The sequence below is a fragment of the Taurulus bubalis genome (genome assembly GCF_910589615.1).
Source record: "Taurulus bubalis genome assembly, chromosome: 1".
Lineage (NCBI taxonomy): Eukaryota > Metazoa > Chordata > Actinopteri > Perciformes > Cottidae > Taurulus > Taurulus bubalis.
In genome coordinates, this window is record NC_136589.1 from 28669688 (window position 1) to 28690842 (window position 21155).

At 41.3% G+C, this 21155-nt stretch overlaps 2 protein-coding genes across 2 annotated transcripts; both read left to right on the top strand.

The window, feature by feature from the left end:
* The first annotated feature begins 470 nt into the window (after nucleotides 1-470).
* Nucleotides 471-3930, top strand: mgst3a (microsomal glutathione S-transferase 3a). Its single transcript, XM_079217157.1, has 6 exons — nucleotides 471-718; nucleotides 1122-1247; nucleotides 2525-2598; nucleotides 2732-2789; nucleotides 3070-3142; nucleotides 3249-3930. Exons 2-6 carry the CDS (start codon nucleotides 1131-1133, stop codon nucleotides 3389-3391), a joined length of 465 nt encoding a protein of 154 aa, XP_079073283.1. The 5' UTR covers nucleotides 471-718; nucleotides 1122-1130; the 3' UTR covers nucleotides 3392-3930.
* A 7995-nt stretch (nucleotides 3931-11925) lies between these two features.
* Nucleotides 11926-21132, top strand: LOC306745371 (importin-13-like). Its single transcript, XM_079228146.1, has 21 exons — nucleotides 11926-11997; nucleotides 12584-12709; nucleotides 12877-13511; nucleotides 13591-13731; nucleotides 13888-14029; nucleotides 14203-14369; nucleotides 14581-14701; nucleotides 14895-15042; nucleotides 15201-15382; nucleotides 15452-15478; nucleotides 16574-16708; nucleotides 17523-17669; nucleotides 17925-18005; nucleotides 18101-18238; nucleotides 18342-18438; nucleotides 18517-18569; nucleotides 18653-18719; nucleotides 19802-19860; nucleotides 19957-20046; nucleotides 20262-20443; nucleotides 20693-21132. The coding sequence occupies exons 1-21, from the start codon at nucleotides 11929-11931 to the stop codon at nucleotides 20784-20786; spliced, it is 2901 nt and encodes a 966-aa protein (XP_079084272.1). The 5' UTR covers nucleotides 11926-11928; the 3' UTR covers nucleotides 20787-21132.
* The last annotated feature ends 23 nt before the right edge of the window (nucleotides 21133-21155 follow it).

Consider the following 21155-nt stretch of genomic DNA (forward strand, 5'->3'; position numbering starts at 1 on the left):
CAGTATCTCTTACAATTAACCATATTGAACAATCTACTCTATATGAGTCTATTCGAGCAATTTAAAAAATAAATGAAATGTGAAACCTGATGAAGTAAAACCATTCACAAAAAAGAATAGCGATAGAGACAAGGCCCATACAGTGAATTAAAATGTTGTAGCAGCAACTTTGCAAGTGAAAGTCCTTAAGTAGTATTGTTTCTATAGGCAGTTCTCTTGTGTTGAAACTTTAAACATAGGCAACTTTAAGGATCAACAATACTCATAATGCTAATATATTTTGTTGTAAGTGTATACTAACACCAGTGTATTATGAATATTATTGATGCAATGGTTGCCCTGCATAGCTGGTTGAGATGGAGGTCGCTAGTTCAGTAGAGTCTCTAGGGCGCATGTCAGAAAGATGTAACTGATTATCCGAGGACACGTTTCTGTGGAGCGCTGCATCGCGAGTGTATCCGGGTGTTCACGTGGCATTTAGCACACATTAACAACACAAGTTTACTAGAAAATAATTGACAAAAAAGACAAACCAACGTACCCTCACGCTGTGTGTCTCCGTATGTTACGTAAGCCTTCACGCTGACGCACAGCCGGGGTGTGTGAAAGGAACGACGTATACCCGGAAACACAGAGCAGCGCGGTCGGAGACTTTACTGACATCGGTTAGTTACTCAGTTTTCATCTGAAGAAGTCGAACACGATCGACATCTTCCAGGTAAACTTTTTTATTGTTGGGGTTCTGTGAGTTTTATGTGCGTCTCCTCTCAAACCTGTTGGTCTGACGTTGATGGCGTCGCTTTGTCCTCATTTGACCTTTTGCTTTTAATGCACCCTTGATGTCCCCAAATGCTCTCCTGTTTATCGAATGTATCCAGTATTTGTGCTGGGAAGCAAGCACGCAACCGAATGTTATACATGTACATGCAGTAATGTTTACCCTAAATATATCTCCCCCGTTTTCTTACCTCTAACAGAAATACTAACAGCTAGGCTAAAATCAAAAAGTAATTATTACTTCCAAAATGAGTCAAAAACTGAAATGATAACACAATATATAGGCCTAATGTACACATAGGTGCACTTTTTGGGAATAACTTTCTTATTCTTCCTCTCTAAAGATTGCCAGGATGGTAGTGCTTTCTAAGGAGTATGGATACGTGGTGTTGACTGGCGTTGCCAGTATGGTGATGATTGGACATCTGGCCATAAAAGTTGGCAAAGCCCGCAAGAAGTACAACGTACAGGTGAGCAGATCATTGGCTTTCAAATGCATAGCAGGATATATATATATATATATATATATATATATATATATATATATATATATAAGCAATGAGGTAGGAGAGGCAGTATTGTGTCGTGCAATAATGTACTGTTAAAGGGCGCGGAGGGCCGGCAAACCCTTGAACTGTACACTATTGTAGACACAGTACTGCCTCGAGTACCTTATTGCTTTTATAATACGGGTACCTGCGACTTTATAAATAGTAATAGTAAGCTCCCTTTCAGCACAAAATAGTTGTAGCCACCAAACGTTGTGTATCGCATTTCAGCGACAGAGAAAATAGTCCCGGTTGCCGCCATACACATACGGGACTATAAAACGGACTGCCTGGTCAGTAAATCGTAGGCCGTTTGAAAGCAGGGTAAAGAAGTGCTCTCGCTGCTTCTATCCGTCTTTTCGCCGTCATTTTTCTCCTCCATGATGTTTAGAGAACTTGCCTCGCGTCGGGAAATTACCGACGTAATTATCTCTCACTTATTTTCCGGTTTTATGCACTCGCTCCCCGCTAACTAGTCTGCAGGACCTCAAACATGCCAAAATAAAACGAAAGTCCCGTCGCCTTTTCGCTGCTCGCGACGTCAATACTTTACAAACAGTAAAGTCCACTACTGGAATATTCGTACAGTCTCTACGGTTACAGACGTGGTACTTTGAGCGAAATCCGCCAATGTTATGGGTACTAAATTAGTTAAATAGTGAAACGTTATAATCGCTCAGTCATGTTGAGTTTACGTGATTGCGTAATTATAAAAATATAACGATCTTTTTTTTTATGTAGTCCATCGTTTCTCTTCTCACAAGGGTTTACAGTACTTTAGCCGTTTGATTAAATCGGACCTGTGTGGTTGATGATCTAAAAGCATTTGAGTTTTTTAAAACTCATTTTCGAAAAAATGTTTAAGTGCGCACTGATATGGAACGATCTAAATGTAAACAGGCGGCACAGTACTTTATAGCTGACTAAAATACCCCCTGTGACTCACTCTCAACCAATCAGAATGCTTGATTTGATCTACCCGTATATATATATATATATATATATATATATATATATATATATATATATATATATGCATGCACAGTATATAGTCCACTCTTTCTCATTAATACTATTTAAGAGCTATTCAAACAGCAGCTCAACATGTCAGCAGTCTGCTGACATAGTTGTGTGTCTTTTTGTGGCTCATTTAAAGCACTTTGAATTGCCTATACAAATAAACTTGTCTTCACTTGCAGTATCCTCAGATGTACAGTGACGACCCAGAAACTGGAAACATTTTTAACTGCATCCAGCGTTCACACCAAAGCACGTACGTATGAGCTGAGCAATGCAACTTAGATTTGCACCCTCTAGTCTAGATTGACATTGCACCACGCCCTCATTAGTCAAGGTAACAATGGAAACAATGTGAAAGGTAACCTGTCGTTATAACCTTTCACCAGCTTGGAGCTCTACCCCGCCTTTCTTTTCTGCCTCGCAGTCGGTGGTTTCCACAATCCTGTAAGTTTATTCTTGCAATGTCATACGTCTTTAGAACCAGCATACTGCTCTCTCTCTCTCTCTCTCTCTCTCTCTCTCTCTCTCTCTCTCTCTCTCTCTCTCTCTCTCTCTCTCTCTCTCTCTCTATATCTATATATATATATATATATATATATAGCAATTAAAGCACACAATTTGAGTATGCTATTGTTTTACGATATGCAGGGTTCATAAAATCCTGTCATTAATGAGTGTTACATGTGCGTGTGTGTCTGTGTCTGTCTGTGTCTGGTTACAACAGTGTCTCACTAGTGGACTTGGAGCTGTATGGATCATAAGCAGAGAGGTGTACGCACATGGCTACTCTTCAGGGGGTAAGAACATGTTGGGCGGTCCATGTTTCATTGACATTTTCTGCTTCTATTCAAATAAAGCAGGTTGCAAATGCAAGTAAATTAGAATACTTTTCATCTCAATCAGATCCGAAAAAAAGAATGCGGGGAGCGTTTGGGAACGTGGCTCTGCTCGGCATGATTCTGTCCACCGCCCGCTTCGGCCGCAACCTGCTTGGCTGGACGGGACCACAGATATTTCCCTTCCGTCAAGCTGCAATTTTGAAATGAGAATGAAGTCTTCAGGATGGGCTCACCTAGTCATTCACTTTATAATCAAAGCCAAATAACCTATATACTTTGCAATATGTATGCTAACCTTTGACCAATTTGACATGTGAAGCCAGGTGAATTTCATGTTTTCAAGTTACCCGACTGGTTCTCCAGGGAGGAACAATTCCTCATTTAAGACTATGTCTGGGGTGTAGTCTACATGCAAGATCTGCTGGTTGGTCTCAATCGCATTTTCACCTGCACCCTGATTTCTGAATTAGTTGGCCATAAGACACATTACCTTTTTTTTTTTTTAAATGGACACTAATAAAATGGGGACATTTCAGAGGGAATTTGACCTCCCATGATTGATGTGACAGAATATCAATCTACCATGTGATATATTAGTTAATACCTGAAAATGGTCAGTCAAACATTGCTGTTGATGTGTTTAAAAAAAAAGAGCTTGAGTTGATTCTTTTTCTATCTGTCTCATACTTGAAACAGGTTTTGGACTGGGCATACGAATGATATTAAATATTATACGTTGATTTATACATTATCTTGTGCTTCCTTTATTGGGTGTTGAAGTATTGATTTGAATGTGAGGTTTTGTTAACAGCGACGTTTGTTTAAGGGAGTGGTTTTCTTTTTTGAAGTCGAGTAGTTGTTCAAAGTCCACATTACTTGTCGAGGCAGGTGGATTTATATCTCTGCAGAGCTGTTGGACTCACAACCGACTACAAAAGAAAAGGACTGTCACACAGGTTACAATGACACAGCACAATGCTGAAGAACTCGTCCACGCGCTGTTCCAGTATGATCCTTTACCCCCTAAAGTTTCGACGACAGTATTATGATTTCTGATTTATTATCAAACAGGAAATCTTAATTTCTTAAAGTCCATATTTCAATGGCATATTAAATCATACATCACTGTTGGCACTTAACAGTAAAGTATCGGTAACTCAGAACACACAATCGGTAAAAACTGATACAACAGCTTAGTTCCAGCACATTTGCATGATACTCCAGTTAATACAATTAACAACAATCTAAACTGCGCCTCTTCTCATCGTCTCCACTCAAAGCATTTGAACAAACACCTTGTGCAGAAACCATTACATTTATAAACATACATTACATTTAGCTGACGCTTTTATCCAAAGCGACTTACATTTTTCCTCTTTCCACCGCAACGGGGAGCAATTATGGGTTAAGTGTCTTGCTCAAGAGTACAACGACATGGACTAGCAGCGCCGGGGCACGAACCACCAACCCTCTGATTGAAAGACAGGCATGCTAACTACTTAGCCACAGTCCCCACATTTTACAATTTATTTATAAATAATAATGTGTTTTACCTTTACAAATTGTTCCTATCAAAAGTGTTTAGTGTAGCGAGGTCTCTTCCCAGTGTTCATTGGAGGATTAAACATTAATTGAAAGCAGAATAACCAAATTCAAGACCAGAATTAAACCATGATGACAAAAGTTCCATAACATGTGGAACCGAACATTAAAGGCTGCAACACAAATATTTTCCAAGTATCATTTGAGGTAAGTTGCATAATAAATTTGAGCAATTGAATGAGGTTTGGCTTCTACTGTACAATATTCTGTGTGTCTGTTTTTCTAAAGATATGGCTTTTGAATGATATAATCAAGACCTCAGCTTTAAGACAACACAATCAACCTGGCAGTTTGGTCTGAAAGTGCACTTCACTCATATTTGGTCACCTAAGGGATCTTACTTTGTGTTCCTCAAATATTTTAGGCATGTTGGCAACTTTACCATGTGTCTCTCACTCTCTTTTCTCACTGGATAACCTGAGGTTGTCTTACATTGGAGGACTTCGCCCAACCTTGACCCACATTACCTCAGATGGCCCCTAGGGGGCACTGGGATCATTCATGCCACATTAAAGTGCTGTGCATACATGAGGAGTAAGTCAAGAAGGCTGAGGCACAAACAAATAGTCTCCACTATAATGAAGATCTCTGGAAATTTTAAGGGAATGTGGAAGAAAGTGCTTCTGAAAAATCCCACTTAAAAGACTTTGTAGATCCTTCTCATGGAACCACAGATAAATATGTTGTTTCTATCACTGACCCAAAACTCATCTGCAGAGATGCAGCTGCATCCAGGCAAAGGCTTCTCTGAGATCCACACTGGTCTTCCTTTGGCGTCTGTTCTCTTTGCTTTGCTTCTGTTCTCTGAGAAGTGGAAGTGATTGAGGATGCATCCATCAGTAGGTGTACCTGGAGAGGGGCGTGTCCTCCATCAAATCATCCTGGAGAAGAGAATTACAGTACGATTTACACAAGTACAGTTGTTAAGAATGAGTTTACAAAGGTGAGACCAATGCTTATACGCTCAGCTTTACACTTTGTGAACAGTTTATTAATTGAAAATTATTTTCTAAACAAGGGGCTCTGTAGATAAGTTATGAGAATAAATGTAATATGTAACTAAAATAACTGACTTGAATAGAAAAATTATGTGATTTGGGTTTCAATTCACAACACAGCAAGTCAAAACGGCAATTCCATAAAGTTTTGGGACTATATAGACACAGATGTTACAGCGGCAATCTTGAAGATTTTAATTTCAATAAATGTATTTTAAGTCCTTATCTATTGCTGTCGGAGGTAACCCAATGGTAATTGAGCCCACTGATGAAAGTATTGCAATATATATATACAGGACTGTCTCAGAAAATTAGAATATTGTGATAAAGTTCTTTATTTTCTGTAATGCAATTAAAAAAACAAAAATGTCATGCATTCTGGATTCAATCAACTGAAATATTGCAAGCCTTTTATTGTTTTAATATTGCTGATTATGGCTTACAGCTTAAGAAAAATCATCTCAAAAAATTAGAATATTTCCTCAGACCAAGTAAAAAAAAGAGATTTATAACAGCAAAACAAAATCAAACATTTGAAAATGTCCATTAATGCACTCAGTACTTAGTTGGGAATCCTTTTGCACGGATTACTGCATCAATGCGGAGTAGCATGGAGGCAATCAGTCTGTGGCATTGCGGAGGTTGTATGGATGCCCAGGATGCTTCAATAGCGGCCTTTAGCTCATTTGCATTGTTGGGTCTGGTGTCTTTCAGCTTCTTCTTCACAATACCCCACAAATTCTCTATGGGGTTCAGGTCAGGGGAATTGGCAGGCCAATCGAGGACAGTAATGCCATGGTCAGTACACCAGTTACTGGTGGTTTTGGCACTGTGGGCAGGTGCCAGATCATGCTGGAAAATGAAATCCTCATCTCCATAGAGCTTTTCTGCAGACGGAAGTATGTAGTGCTCTAAAATCTCTTGGTACACAGCTGCATTTACTCTGGACTTGATGAAACACAGTGGACCAACACCAGCAGCTGACATGGCACCCCAAACCATCACTGACTGTGAGAACTTCACACTGGATTTCAAGCAACTAGGATTTTGCGCCTCTCCAGCCTTTCTCCAGACTCTGGCGCCTTGACTTCCAAATGAAATACAACCCTTGCTTTCGTCTGAAAAGAGGACTTTGGACCACTCTGCAACTGTCCAGTGCTTCTTTTCCATAGCCCAAGTCAGACGCTTCTTCCGTTGTCTTGAGTTCAGAAGTGGCTTGACCATGGAAATACGGCTATTGTAGCCCATTTCCCGGACACGTCTGTGAACAGTGGCTTTTGATACCTGGACTCCAGCTTCAGTCCACTGTCTTTGAAGCTACCCCAAATTCTGGAAGCGACTCTTCTTCACAATGCTGTTAAGGCTGCGGGCATCTCTCTTGGTTGTGCAGCGTTTCCTGCCACATTTCCCCCTTCCAACAGACTTTTTGTGGATGTGCTTTGAAACTGCACTCTGTGAACAGCTTGCTCTTTGAGAAATTTCTTTTTGTGTCTTACCCTCCTGATGGAGGGTGTCAATGATGGTCCTCTGGACAGAAGTCAGATCAGCAGTCTTCCCCATACTTGTGATTTAGTTTACTGAACCAAGCTGTGTGAGTGTTTTTCAAGGCTCAGGAAACCCTTGCAGGTGTTTCGACTTAATTAGACGATTCAAGTTGAATACCCTACTAGTATACTTTTTCATGATATTCTAATTTTTTGAGATAGGATTTTTGAGTTTTCTTAAGCTGTAAGCCATAATCAGCAATATTAAAACAATAAAAGGCTTGCAATATTTCAGTTGATTTGTAATGAATCCAGAATGCATGACATTTTTGTTTTTTTAATTGCATTACAGAAAATAAAGAACTTTATCACAATATTCTAATTTTCTGAGACAGTCCTATATATATATATATATATATATATATATATATATATATATATATATATATATATATATATATTTTTTTTTTGTTTTGTTTTGTTTTGTTTGTTTTTTGCAGTATTACAAACTGGGTGTCTGTGGCATCTGTGGTCCCACACCTCCAGATGCTACATTTCCCAAATTGCAACTGCAGTCTTATGTTAGACCTTCATTGCCTGGTCAATGTTTCAAACTCCACAGCCCCAGTTCGTAACAAAACTGAGGTTATTTTTTCCTCAAGTAAACTGACCTTCATGTAGAAAAGAACATGCTGTAGTGCCCCTTTAATCACAACCTCACTTGTAAAACATGTATTTACCATGGGTAGATCCTGAAGCCGATGGAACTCTGGGTGGTTTGTGCGCTGGCGGAACTTGAGGAAGAGGATGACGAAGACGATTGCAGTGGTGACGATGAACATGGACAGCAGGCCAGCCAGCAGGGGATCTAGAGGGGAGCTTGAGCGGGAGCGGGGCCCCTTGAGGTCTAAAAGACACACACATGGACAATCGTAATAAAACAGTCAACACTTTTGTGAGATACAAAATAAATAACAAGACTTTCATCACCTTACCTTCATCTCCAACATTGAGCTCAGACTGGTATGTTAGCCCAGCAGGACCCCGGCCTGGAGCGGAGATCAGAGGATGTCCTGTGGTTGTCGGCTGTGTGGAGGCAGTGGTCCAGGATTCAGACAGTGCCTGGATGGTGGAGGCGTAGGCTGTGGAGCTTGTGTCCTGCACTCTGTGGGCTGGCAAAGATGAAAAGGTGGTGAAGGGATCTGTGGTCACAATGGCTCTGCCATCAGCGGTGGAGACGTGCGGTGGAGGGGTGGTGCTCTGTACAGGCGGCGCAGATGAAAGGTGGTCTGTGGAAGCTGAAAGTGGGGATGTGATGCTGTATCAGTTCAAAACAGCACAGATAATTCTTCAAAGGAAACCAACCGTACACAGAGCACACTAATGTTACTCCAGAAAAGCCTGTTAATAAAAACTGATCACTCCCACTGACATTAAAACAGTTATACAGCACACTTTTGTTGTCAGGTCCCACCTTTTTTTGCATGACAGTGTCAAGATACCGTGTAAACTTGTCATTTTCATTTTTATGTATCAAATAACGGCATAATAATGCTAGTAGATGCTCACTACGGCATCTTTCCAGTTTTTGCAGTTGCTGATTCAGATAAACAACAGGTGTCTGCAACAATGTACCAAACAAGATATACATGAAACGATTGTGGTGTTGGTTGATTTAAACTTTGGAAAAACGTACTCTTTGAGTAAACTTATTATATTCAGATTTTTGGACAGAGAAAACAAGACATTTGAAAACATTAGATATGCATTCAGGGAACATCACATTTTACAGAGCAATCGATTATTTATACAATCAAGAAAGTAATCAGTATGAATTGATAATGAAAATATTTTTTTGTGGCATCCCTGGTAAACACAGAAGTTTCACAAAGCCATTGTTATAACTGTTCTATTGCAGTGTAATTTACAGGAGTTTCTATATTTCTTTTCAGTCACTGTTTTCATGTTCTCTATGAAACTAGTGAATATATGCTACGATATACACACCAAGCTTCCTCCACTTTCAACATGAGTACATTCTCCAGTATATGCACGTGGCTCTTGACATAGTTTCACAGCTCATGCTGTCAGCTGAGGAGGGGGCTGGGAAAGGGGTGTGTTCAAGGAACTTTGTAAGATGGGTACAAGTCAAGACTTTCTTTCTGTTTACATTCAGGATAGAATGAAGAGACAGGCTGCCAGTAGTCCTGTGGGCAATGCACAATAAAGAGAGGAAGAGTATCCTGGTGCATTTTCTGCAATGAGTCACAACTTAAAGTAATTTGTGATGTAATGTTTAGCTTTTGAATAGAAGGAAAATCTACACATTACTCCACAGGGACAGTCAGAGAAGTGACGACAGCTAATAAAGGAGGCAAGAGTGTGAATAGGATGGCATTAGTCATTTTGTCTGTTAGTTCTGTGCTGCTCAAAGAGGCAACAGGGCATCAGCAGAGAGAGTTATATTTATCTGATCTATAAAAGGGAATCTCTTAGATGAGGTTACGACACACATTCTCAATCTCATAGCAGTCAGTGTCAGGGTTCAGGAGAGGAATATGTTCTCGCAGCGCTGCTGGCAGAAAGCCCGAGAAGAGCGCCTGTGTTTGCAAACAAACTGCTTTAAATGTGTGGGACGATGTATTTCAAGAATCTGGACAAAGTAAACAGACTGGACTGGAAGATGATATATGCACAATTATAGAATTATGGACAAGATGATGACCATAATGTCTATGTCTTGAAGCTTTTCAAGAGCGGCAGCATATGAATAGTGCATGCAGATTTGTCTGGAATACCTGAAGGTGAAGGAGCAGTCATGACAATGTGTTGAGGTGTAGCCATTGCAGAGTGCGTTATATCTACTGCATTTGTTGCAGCCTCTGAATGGATCGTTGCTTTAGTCTTGGTGATGGTCATGGTTTCAGTGGAGGGTTCATCCCCGCTGTGAGTCCGCTGTGAGACCTCATTCCCAGGATCCTCTGTCAGGTCAGGAGACGCTGAGCTTCCAGCGTGACTCAGGAAGGCAGCCCGGGTGAGGACAGGAGGCGAGGCACTGCTCTGACCTACACAATTAAAAGGATAAGAAAATGTACTAATCATTACATTGTTTTCTCTATAAAATTGTGTCAAAAAGAATCCCCAGATCATACAATGGGATGTATTTCATATATTTTTGTTCAACAAATAGTCCAAACTCCAAATATCTGCAGTTTATTGACATAGAAGACAAAACCCTCCGAAATGATCCACATGAGAGGAGTTGGAACCATAATGTTTTGTCATTACTCAGTACTCAAAATAATGCTTATCAAAGATTCATTCAACTGCTTAATTAATCTACTCATTGCAGCTCAAAGATAGTCAGTTTACTAAAATTAAAGAACAGACAAATCACCACTCTTATTGGAGAAACTGGAACCAGAGATTTTGCCTTTTTTCGCTTGCAAATGACTGAGCCGATTAAACATTAATAGATGAGCAGTTTTCTGCAACTTATCAATTAATCAGCTAATTGCATTTTGAGAGATATGCATTTGGTATCATTAAATAACTTTTCAAAAATTGCACATTATTTACAAGTTCAAATAAATAAATGACTGGTGAACAGAAATCCTAATTTAAAGAGTATACAAGGAGGAATAAACGCTCATCTTTTTTGAACAATCAAGAATCAAACTGATCTGCAAAATGTAACCAACAGCAAAATGTAACCAACAGCAAAATGTAACCAACAGCCTGCAGCTCTCACACACACACACACACACACACACACACACACACACACACACACACACACACACACACACACACACACACACACACACACACACACCCACCAGGATGACACCTTACCTCTTGTCTGCGATGAGCCGGTAAGCACCACCAACACGCAAAACGCCAAATTCATTTCAAATCGCTTCTCATTTGCGGCCTTCGCCTGCAGTTCGCAATAATAAAAACGGAGGAAGGCTATTCCCAGCGACTCTGCTTCCTAGCTCTGAGGTTGTTTCCGTTACGTGATTTGACAGGGCACATCATCAGCGCTAAAAATATCCTGAGGGAGTCGGGCAGAAGAGGAGTAGGGGTGGGGCTGCATGCGGGAGGAGAGAAGGCTGCACGCGCTGCACTCCAACGAGCAAAGACGCGGAACCGACCTCACTGCAAATTCATGTTTCACTCTCCAGCACTTTGTGTTTCCTGCCAGTCACCTCATCCCTGAATCTATTCCTCCGACATGCACCAGCCTGCAGCCGCCGTTGCTCCTCTGCTCCAATCAGATGCCTGTGCGTCAGAGGCGCAGTTGTCTGAGTCAGGAGCGCCTGTTGTAGATGCGTTGGACGCACGCGGGTTTCCCTGTATTCATGATTATTGTAGGCTTGCTACAATGTTATGTACAGAGAATAAACGATGATCGGTGAGTAGGCGTCAGTGTCTGCTGCTGGTAATGTGAGACAACAACTTTTCAGCCCCCACAGAGGTCAGTGTGTCGTCATGAGCGCACGGCCCACATGGATACTGTATGGACAGCTGAATGACCCGCTGCGTCCTCAGTGTGAGGACAGTATCTCCTCGTTTTAATCACTGCTTTTTGACGACCAGGCTTTCATTTCTGAGGGATTTCCAACGGCAGTAGGAAGACACCTTCACGTTGCGCCAGATGGAGCCTCCAGCCAATCCAGGAGACAGCTCAGTGGAGTTGGAGTTAACGGTGGAGAATGTGGAGTCGGTAAGTTTCAATATCAGCCACTTCACTATATGATTGTTTATTGAACTACGCCTACAGATGGGGTTTCTGTAATACCGTTCGGAACACGAAAGCTAATTTGAACGTGTCAACAATAAAAGTTGCAGCAGCATTATCTATATATGTTTTGTTTTATGCAATAACTCAAATAATAGTAAAACAATTTAAAACAGAGGTTGGTGATCATAGTTCATCACAGGAAGATTGGACACACTGGACATTTCGTAACATGATACCAGCTATAAGCATATGCTGTCCTAATAATAACTAACACCATGTGCCTTGGATTACTCGCTATGACAACACCTTTTTTACTCCATTCAAACAATTGGACATCCATCATGCATGATCATTAATGTGTGTTGTTAATGCAACTCTGAGATTTGATTAACAACCTGTTACACAAAAACAGATGCATTTATTGTCATTACTGTCTCTATAAAAAAAATATGGTGATATTAATGGGTATTATGACTATGATTTTTATCCACTCAGACGTTGTGATCCTCGTCTGTTATACTTTCATTTAAAGTGTTTCCTTTGTATCGGTTCTCCTCTGCTCCTCCAGGCTCTCTACCAGCTGTACTTTGACCCGGTCATGGAGCGTAAGAATATGGCCCAAAAGTGGCTGTCCCAGGCCCAGGCCTCTGCACAGGCATGGCAGTTCTGCTGGGCCCTGCTTGGCCCCGACAAGGTGCGTTGCTTCTGCTCAGACATCCTTACCAACAAACACTATTTCAGGGAGTAAGGGAGTAATAAACTAGTTGGATGTCAGTGCGAATTGGAGCTGCAAGAAGTAAACATTTTGTATATGTCCACAGCAGCTATTCCATCTGTTACAGTGAGTCTGTTTCTTTGCAGCTCCCAGAGGTTCAGTTTTTTGGCGCCAGCACCCTCCACACCAAGATCTCCTATCACTGGAGCGATCTCCCGACAGACCAGCATGAGAGCCTGAGAATGCAGCTCCTCTCCCACATCCTGCACTTCTCCTCTGGGCCCAAAATGGTGCTAACCAGGCTGTGTGTCGCCCTGGCCTCTATGGCCCTTAACTTAATTCCACAGGTTTGGTCCCAGCCAGTAGCGGACATGGTGAGGGCCTTCCAACCGCAGAAGCCTGACTCTGAAGGCAGCTCTGAGGCCGCCCAGGACCCTCAGGCGCACTGCCTCGCACTGCTGGAGCTCCTCACCGTACTTCCAGAGGAGTTCCAGAGCGGCCGGCTGGCTCAAGCTCGTCGCACCCAGCTAAGGGGGGCCCTGGCTGGGGAGTGGGCAGTTGTGTGTCCCTTGCTGCGTCAGCTGCTCCAAAGCCAGGACTCCTCCAACCAGGTGAAGGAGAAGGTACTCCGCTGCCTGTCCAGCTGGGTGGGGCTGGACGTGCCGTTAGGGGAGAGTCATGAACTGGTCCAGGACTGTTTCAGTGCTCTGTCCAACCCGGAGCTGTTCGACACGGCTGTGGAGACGATCGTCAATGCCATCTCACAGCCTGACAGCCAAAGGTGAGAAACACACCGCTTCAGAAGTTCATTCAGGCCACAGTCAATTTCCAGGTGTGAGAATCACAACCTGTTTGTGCAGGTACGTTGATGCTCTGGTGAACTTGATGCCTCTGGTGCTCGGTCTCCATGACCAGCTGAAGACAGCGGCTCAGGATGGGGACATGGAAACCTCACACGGCATCTGTCGTATTGCTGTTGCTATGGGGGAAACACACTCCAGGTATACACACAGCTGCACACACACACACACACACACACACACACACGCACATGCACACACACACACACACACAAACACACACCTTCAGCCAATTACCTGGCTTCGGTAAATGGCATTTTTTCTTTAGTTGGTTCAATGTCTGTTTGTGTACGACAGGGTTTTGTTGGAGCAGGTGGAGCACTGGCAAGAGTATCTGGCTTTGGTTAACATGATTCTTTTCTGTACTGGCATCCCTGGGCACTACCCAGTCAGTGAGACCAGCAGCTCCCTCACACTCACCTTTTGGTACACTCTGCAAGTACGGTGAAATAATACATTTATGAGATAAAAAACATGTAAACAATACAATAAATGTTATTTTCTTTTCTGTTTTGTAAGTTTTTCATCTAAGCATTAAATGATAAAGTGTGTCTTTGTGTAACTGTCTCCCAAAAGATTTAGACCTTTCTTTCTAATTTCTTGCATGTTCAGGATGACATCTTGTCATTTGAGGAGGAGAAGCAGGTAGTTTACCTGCAGGTCTACAGGCCGGTTTACTTCCAACTGGTAGATGTACTATTACATAAATCCCACTATCCCTCCCAGGAGGAGTATTCCTCCTGGTCTTCTGATGACAAGGAGCAGTTCCGAATTTATAGGTAAGACACAAAACAAGAGGACGTTCTTAAGAAGCGCTAAAACTGGATTTTACATCTTTTTCTCACAAACAAGAAAACCCTCAAAAAACATGTCTGTACTAAATGTCATGGCAATTTATATTATAGCTGTTGAGACATTTCCGTCAGTGTGACTACAAATGGTAGTAAGATTATCTCCAACCAATGTCGCCACGTCTCGTTTGCATTTTAGAGTGGACATTTCCGACACTCTGATGTACGTGTATGAAATGCTGGGGGCAGAGCTGCTCAGCAACCTCTATGACAGGCTGGGCAGACAGCTGATGGACCCCCAACAGTCAGCAGTCTGGCAGGTAAAGTCATTAATTACTGTTTCCCATTCCTTGGACATCTATTATCTCTGCAGGGTTTTACCTGCATGACACTGCATGACAACACACTTATTTTCCCCATTCCTTCCCTACTGTGTGAAGCTCTGTACCACCTGGTTGTATTTCCCTTCTTGTGAACCTTCTCACATCACACTTTGTTTTTCTCCATCTTCAGGACACAGAGGCCCTGTTATTTGGCTTCCAGTCCATAGCTGAGACAATAGACGTGAACTACTCTGATGTTATCCCGGGTCTTATTGGTCTCATCCCCAGAATCAACATCAGCAACGTTATGCTGGCCGACACCGTCATGTACACCATAGGTACATAACAGACATGGGACTTTAATGTTTTACATTAAAACATTATTACAACCAAGATTATTAAAGGCCATGGATGAACATTTCTGCCGTTTGGTCTGCACTCAACTATAACAAACCCATTTACACTCTATCCATGACATGTGCCTCCTGTTGGCCAGGATCCCTGGCTGAGTGGCTGGCTGATCACCCGGTGATGTTGGGTGGCATATTACCCATGGTGCTTCAGGGCCTTGTGAAGGCAGAGCTGTCTGTGTCCAGTGTATCCACTCTGAAGAGGATCTGCAGAGAGTGTAGACATGACCTTGGCCCCTACGCTCAGGACATCCTGACCATGTCACAGGTCAGACTTATATAAAAAAAACATTGCCATGATTACTTTCTTTCTATTAACACATGTGTTTCACTGTAGGATGTACTGATAAAAGAAATCCATAAGGTGAGTAAAGTGCCTTCAACATTCACCAGTTCCAACCTACTCTCTATGTGTGTGTGTGTGTGTGTGTGTGTGTGTGTGTGTGTGTGTGTGTGTGTGTGTGTGTGTGTGTGTGTGTGTGTGTGTGTGTGTGTGTGCATAAAGAGAGAGAAAAGAAAGAGAGCATGACAGAGTGAGAGAGCGGGATATTGGTTGCACCAGACGCATGTTACACGAGAGGCCCGTGTTCAAAAACCTGGGGGTTCACCTGAGCAAGAGCTAAGCGTGATGAAGGGCCGTACAGAAGTACACACACCTAAGCCCGAGGCTACAGAGAGATCTATTGTGGCGATGGCTCCCAATTTAGCACCGTGTTGGTTATTGTTTTATTTTTTATTTAACGATATCCGATATGCTCAGTTGATATATATATTTCTTTTATTTAGATATAATATTTTTGTCCTGCTATGGACTGAATTCCCTGCAGGCTTAATATGAACTGGCAAAGTTACAGATAAGGTGTGCTCAATGAATTAGTGGATTATAATAAAGGATTTTTCAACTTTATTGATCAACTTTATTATTGAACTAGTGAATTATAATATCAACTTTATCTCAAAATCGTATGACCCTTTCCAGTCACATTATGACAATTCTTTCTTCTCAACTGAGCAACCGAATATCGGTTTTGAGGAAAAAATGTCTAACACTGTGTGTGCTTGGATTAGTGCACTCCCTTGAGGGGATGCTCCTGGGCTCACTTGAGTTTGTGGTTACTTCAGGCCCAGGTGTACTGCCAGGATCCCTTGAGGGGAACTTGATCAATTTTATTGTCCAATGTTGTGATTGTAATGACTATTATTGCGACAAATTGGAAATTTATAAAGTATTGTACTTTAAATAAGTGAATTAAAATAAAGGATTGAACTAGTTAATTATAATATCAACTTTGAGATGTGCTTTTCTTTAAATGCAAGTTTGGCAAACAAGTGGTGTGTGTGTGTGTGTGTGTGTGTGTGTGTGTGTGTGTGTGTGTGTGTGTGTGTGTGTGTGTTGCGTGTGTGTGTGTGTGTGTGTGTGTGTGTGTGTGTGTGTGTGTGTGTGTGTGTGCGTGTGCAGAGCAGCCAGTGCATGTGGTTGATGCAGGCTCTGGGCTTCCTCCTGTCTGCCCTGCCAGTGGAGGAGATTCTGGGCAGACTTCATTCTCTCATCACTCCTCACGTCCAGCAGCTGGACACGCTGGCCCAGCAGGAGGTACATCAAAGAAACTCGTGCAATTTCTACAGAACAGAAGTACAAATTGGATGAATCAAGAACACTATTCTTGACGTACACTACACAATAAGTACATTTAAAGCACTTCATTATTTTGATGCTAAATTAAGTACAAAAATTTAAACGTTAAAAGTTAAAAGTATTTTACTGCACTACTTGTGTTCGTCTAGTAGTACATAGGTACTTCAGTGTACTCATAAGCAATACTTAATTTGTAAGTCACAAAGTATGCTTTGTACAGCTTAAATAAAAAGGTACAATTAAAGTGGATTTTCAATTTGATTTAGGTATCTTTTCAATATAACATTACAGTAGTAGTCTAGTGTATACTAAGAATACCAGATCAATCAGAAGTGAGTGCCCTTTATTTCAGATGTCGCAATTTAAAATTGTTACCATCATATTGTAGCCTCAACCATCCAAAATGTAAGTACTCTCACAAGTTTATGTGACTGTGTCTGTATTGATAAAAAACTATAGATGCTTTAAACAAAAAATAAGTAATTGATTGCATTTATAATATGTACGGTAAATATAAAAGGAAATACATTTTACTGAGCTAATAGACACTCTTATGCAAGAGGAGGTCTGAATCTCCGTTGACAGAGACAGATGATACTGGCTCCTTTGTATTGCAGCAGTCTTGCAGCTTTTGACACAACTTCTACAGTAATGGCAGTACAATTCCAAAAAACTCACAAATCCTGTCATATTCAATATTTTTCCTTCAATTCTCACGGTCTTCACGAGGCGACATATCAAACCCATCCTTCCACTTTGTCTCCCTTTGCAGCCTGATCCTACTAACAAACAGTCTATTATTCACATCCTGGGGATGCTGTCCAGTCTCTTCACTACGCTGGACATCAACAGACAAGCAGACAGCTTAGAGGGAGCACCAAGCCCAAGACTCACTCCCTCACAGAGCACAGAGAATCCAGTAAGTTCAGCTCTAGATCATTGGGTACATGGGTAGCTCAATCAACATAAATCATACCAGCAATTGTACCTGAATGATATCAAATGACGTGAACTGTTTTCTAATACACCAGAAAAATAGTGGTTTCTGAATTAACCTTCAGAATGGGCCTTGTGCAACAATATTTCTGAACATGTAAAATATTGAAATAGGCTGAAATTAAACAAACATATTTATATGAAATGTATAAAATATACATTCTAGTTCTGTTTTTAGGTTGTCGTTGTGCTACAGCAAGTGTTCATGTTGATCCAGAACATCCTCAGCAAGTGGCTTGATGACTCAGAGGTAGTTGAGGTAGGAGGGTTTTCCACTGCTTGCATAATTGTGTATGTGTCTGCTGATGATTTATCGATGCGTGTTTTCTGACTCACATCTCTTTCTCTCTCCAGGCAGTCTGTGGGGTATTTGATAAGTCCGTTCGAACCCTCCTACATGATTTCGGGCCCATGGTGGCTCACCTAAGTGAGATGCTGGGGCAGATCTTTTGCGCCTTCCCACAAGCCTCAGCACTGGATCTGGCACGGCAGGTACAGATCAGGGCATGAATAAAAGCACTATCTTTTCAAACTGCAATTCAGACTTTGAACATGCTGTTAGGGTCATAAGTCATTCTCTCTCCTTTTTTTTTAGTTGGTTCACATATTTGCTGGGGAGGAACATCACATCTGTCACATCAAAAGCCTTATTGTGGTGTTGACTTCTGCCACACTTACGATATTTCAGCAAGGTAATAAAAACCTGCAATTAATTCCAATTTACTTTGAGACATATGTTTGTCTTTTCTCATCTTATCTTTATTGTACAGGTCCACGGGATCATCCTGATATTGCAGAATCTTTTATGCACCTTCATGCTCAGGTGGGTTGCATTATTCTTGTCCATTGTTATGCATGTTTGCAGCTCACAGGAAACTTTGCCTCATTACTTTGTGTTTCATTTAGATTCTTAAAAGGAAGACTGATATGTACCTGTCTGACCAGTTGGATGTTAAAAGGTTGTTTCACTGCGGTGAGTATCATTGCATGGTTGTGCTGTATACACAGGTGGAGAGAGTACTAGACTACTGTAGGCCTACTCAGCTAAAGGTACTGTCACTTCAAATTAGTATTACTCAAATATAAGTAAAGGTACTTTAAGTAAAAATGTACTTAAGAACAAATAGATTGCATGTTAACTTATCTACAACTGGAACAGTATCAGCAACAAGATCCCTTCTGTCCAAACCAACAGAGGGACATTGTGGGCATACAACTGATCATCAATTATATAAACATACAACTGATCATCAATTATATAAACATACAACTGATTATCAATTATATAAACATATAACTGATTATCAATTGTATAAAACATACAACTGGTTATAAATGATATAAACATACAACTGCCTTCCTCAGTGTAGCCTCACTACAATGAACCAGAAAAGACAAATTAATTTTGAACCAACCATATAATAAAAACATCACCAAAGCAGACAAGTAAACAACATAAACTCCACAGCGGCTGCAGCCACTAATCACACAAAAGAGACTACACAGTTTTTCACCACATGGCACGCACACACTGCGAGGCAACGAAGTGGCCGTTGACGTGTGTTGATACTCGGCACGGCCAAGGCCTCCCCAACCTGCTCCTCTACAGCTGCTGATTTATCTTTCTTTTTCTTCTGTTCCCTCTCACATAGTTTATCAGAACCTAGTACTATTATTGTGATACATACCGGGCTGCATGAGTTATATTACTGATTTGGAAAAATACTCAAAATACAAGAACACAAAAAACGATCTTGTTATTGAGAGTAAATGTAATTCATTACTTCCACCTCTATTGGTCATCTGACTCAATATCTAATGGTATGGTATCCACACATTTGATCATAACTGATTCAAATTAATTGAATGGCGTAATTTGACCCAATATGTTTGATTCGATGCAATCTAAAAGATTTACAAATTACTGTGTTCAACATCAAGACACAACTTCTGTCTATATCGTAATTGTTTTTCATGATCTTGAAATTCTGCCTGAGACAATAACTCGAGCTGAACTCTTCATTAATACATATTTGTATCATCTGTATTCTCCAGGGATTCTATCCCTGAAGTTCCCAGAGACACCCACAGTGAAAGCTGCCACACTATTCTTTGTAAGTTGAGGCAGAAATATGCAACTTTTAATTGTAAGCTATAATAAAACAAATCAATCTCATCAGCTCATGTGTTTTTTTCTCTGTATCTGGCAGACGGAGCTGTTGCCTCGTTGTAAAGACATGCCCTCGCTTGGCGAGGTGTTGCAGAGGGATGGAAAGCTTCTGACTGAGACTATACTTCAGGTGATCCAGTCGTGAAACACAAGGAGATCTGAAAATGTTAACCATTACCTGTGTAGTGTGGTTGTGAGGGTTGATTTGGAGAGCACCCACTCACTCTTTTGTAAACTTCCTCTTATTAAACCAGAGCATGCATTTCATCCCTGATGTTTGGTCTGATTTAAAACTGTCACCAAACTGTTTCCTAATGGAAGGCAATGCTTCCATTTCGGTCTCAGGCGGTTGGAGGCGAGTCCCCTCGCAGTCTGACGGAGCACTTCTCTGAGGTGTTGTTGAGTCTGAACAGACACTGTCCAGCTCTGCTGTCCCAATGGCTGAAAGAAACACTCCAGACCCCGGGATTCCCCTCCACCCAGGTCTCCACAGAGCAGAAACACACCTTCCGTCAGCAACTTCTGAGGTGATAATCACATAGTTGGCACAGTTTTTCAACATCAAAACTGTGTTTTTGTTTTAAAAAGGTGTTGCATTCTCAAAAACTCGTCATTCAGTAAAAAAAAGTATGAATCACCTGTGTGCCTCTAAAAAGAAAATGCTGCAAGAAAACTCCTCATTCGAGAAAGCACCCTCTGAAACCCAGCAACCGGCTTGGGTCTTCTGGAGTTTACATGTTTTAATTCATAATTAATAATCTTTTCATTTTTTCCAGGGAGCAAACCCACAAGCGTCGCGTTAAGGATATCGTGAAGGAGTTTTCTCTGCTCTGTCGGGGCCTGCAGGGGTCTGGATACTCTGATTACTAGACTGAGCAGGTAGCACGCCATGTTCCAGAGAAAGTAATTAAAGAAAAACCAGAATCTCTTTGTTTCAATGATAAATGGTGCCAAATAGTATTGATCACTTAGGCAGGTGAAACTGGACAACAACCATAATGCTTGGACTGAACCAAAGCAAAAACACAGATTAAGTGGATTGTTATTGACGAGTGGCCATCTGTGCAACATGTTTCTAATAAAATACCTCTAGTGGCCAATCAGGATAAAATAAAAGGAAAAAATGTCACACGGCCCTTGACCGATCTCCAGGAATGGATCCAAATCCTCACTCCATCTGACAAAGACACAAAACCCCAATAAACAGGTCATTCTTTGCAGCTGCATGATCCACTGTGC

Excerpts from the sequence above, each read along its gene's own strand:
- mgst3a (XM_079217157.1), top strand. The coding sequence starts at position 1,131 with ATGGTAGTGCTTTCTAAGGAGTATGGATACGTGGTGTTGACTGGCGTT. Across the intron at positions 1,248-2,524 it reads GCAAGAAGTACAACGTACAG|TATCCTCAGATGTACAGTGA; the intron begins GTGAGCAGATCA and ends CTTCACTTGCAG. Across the intron at positions 2,599-2,731 it reads CAGCGTTCACACCAAAGCAC|CTTGGAGCTCTACCCCGCCT; the intron begins GTACGTATGAGC and ends ACCTTTCACCAG.
- LOC306745371 (XM_079228146.1), top strand. The coding sequence starts at position 11,929 with ATGGAGCCTCCAGCCAATCCAGGAGACAGCTCAGTGGAGTTGGAGTTA. Across the intron at positions 13,732-13,887 it reads ATGGGGGAAACACACTCCAG|GGTTTTGTTGGAGCAGGTGG; the intron begins GTATACACACAG and ends TGTGTACGACAG. Across the intron at positions 20,047-20,261 it reads TGACTGAGACTATACTTCAG|GCGGTTGGAGGCGAGTCCCC; the intron begins GTGATCCAGTCG and ends TTTCGGTCTCAG.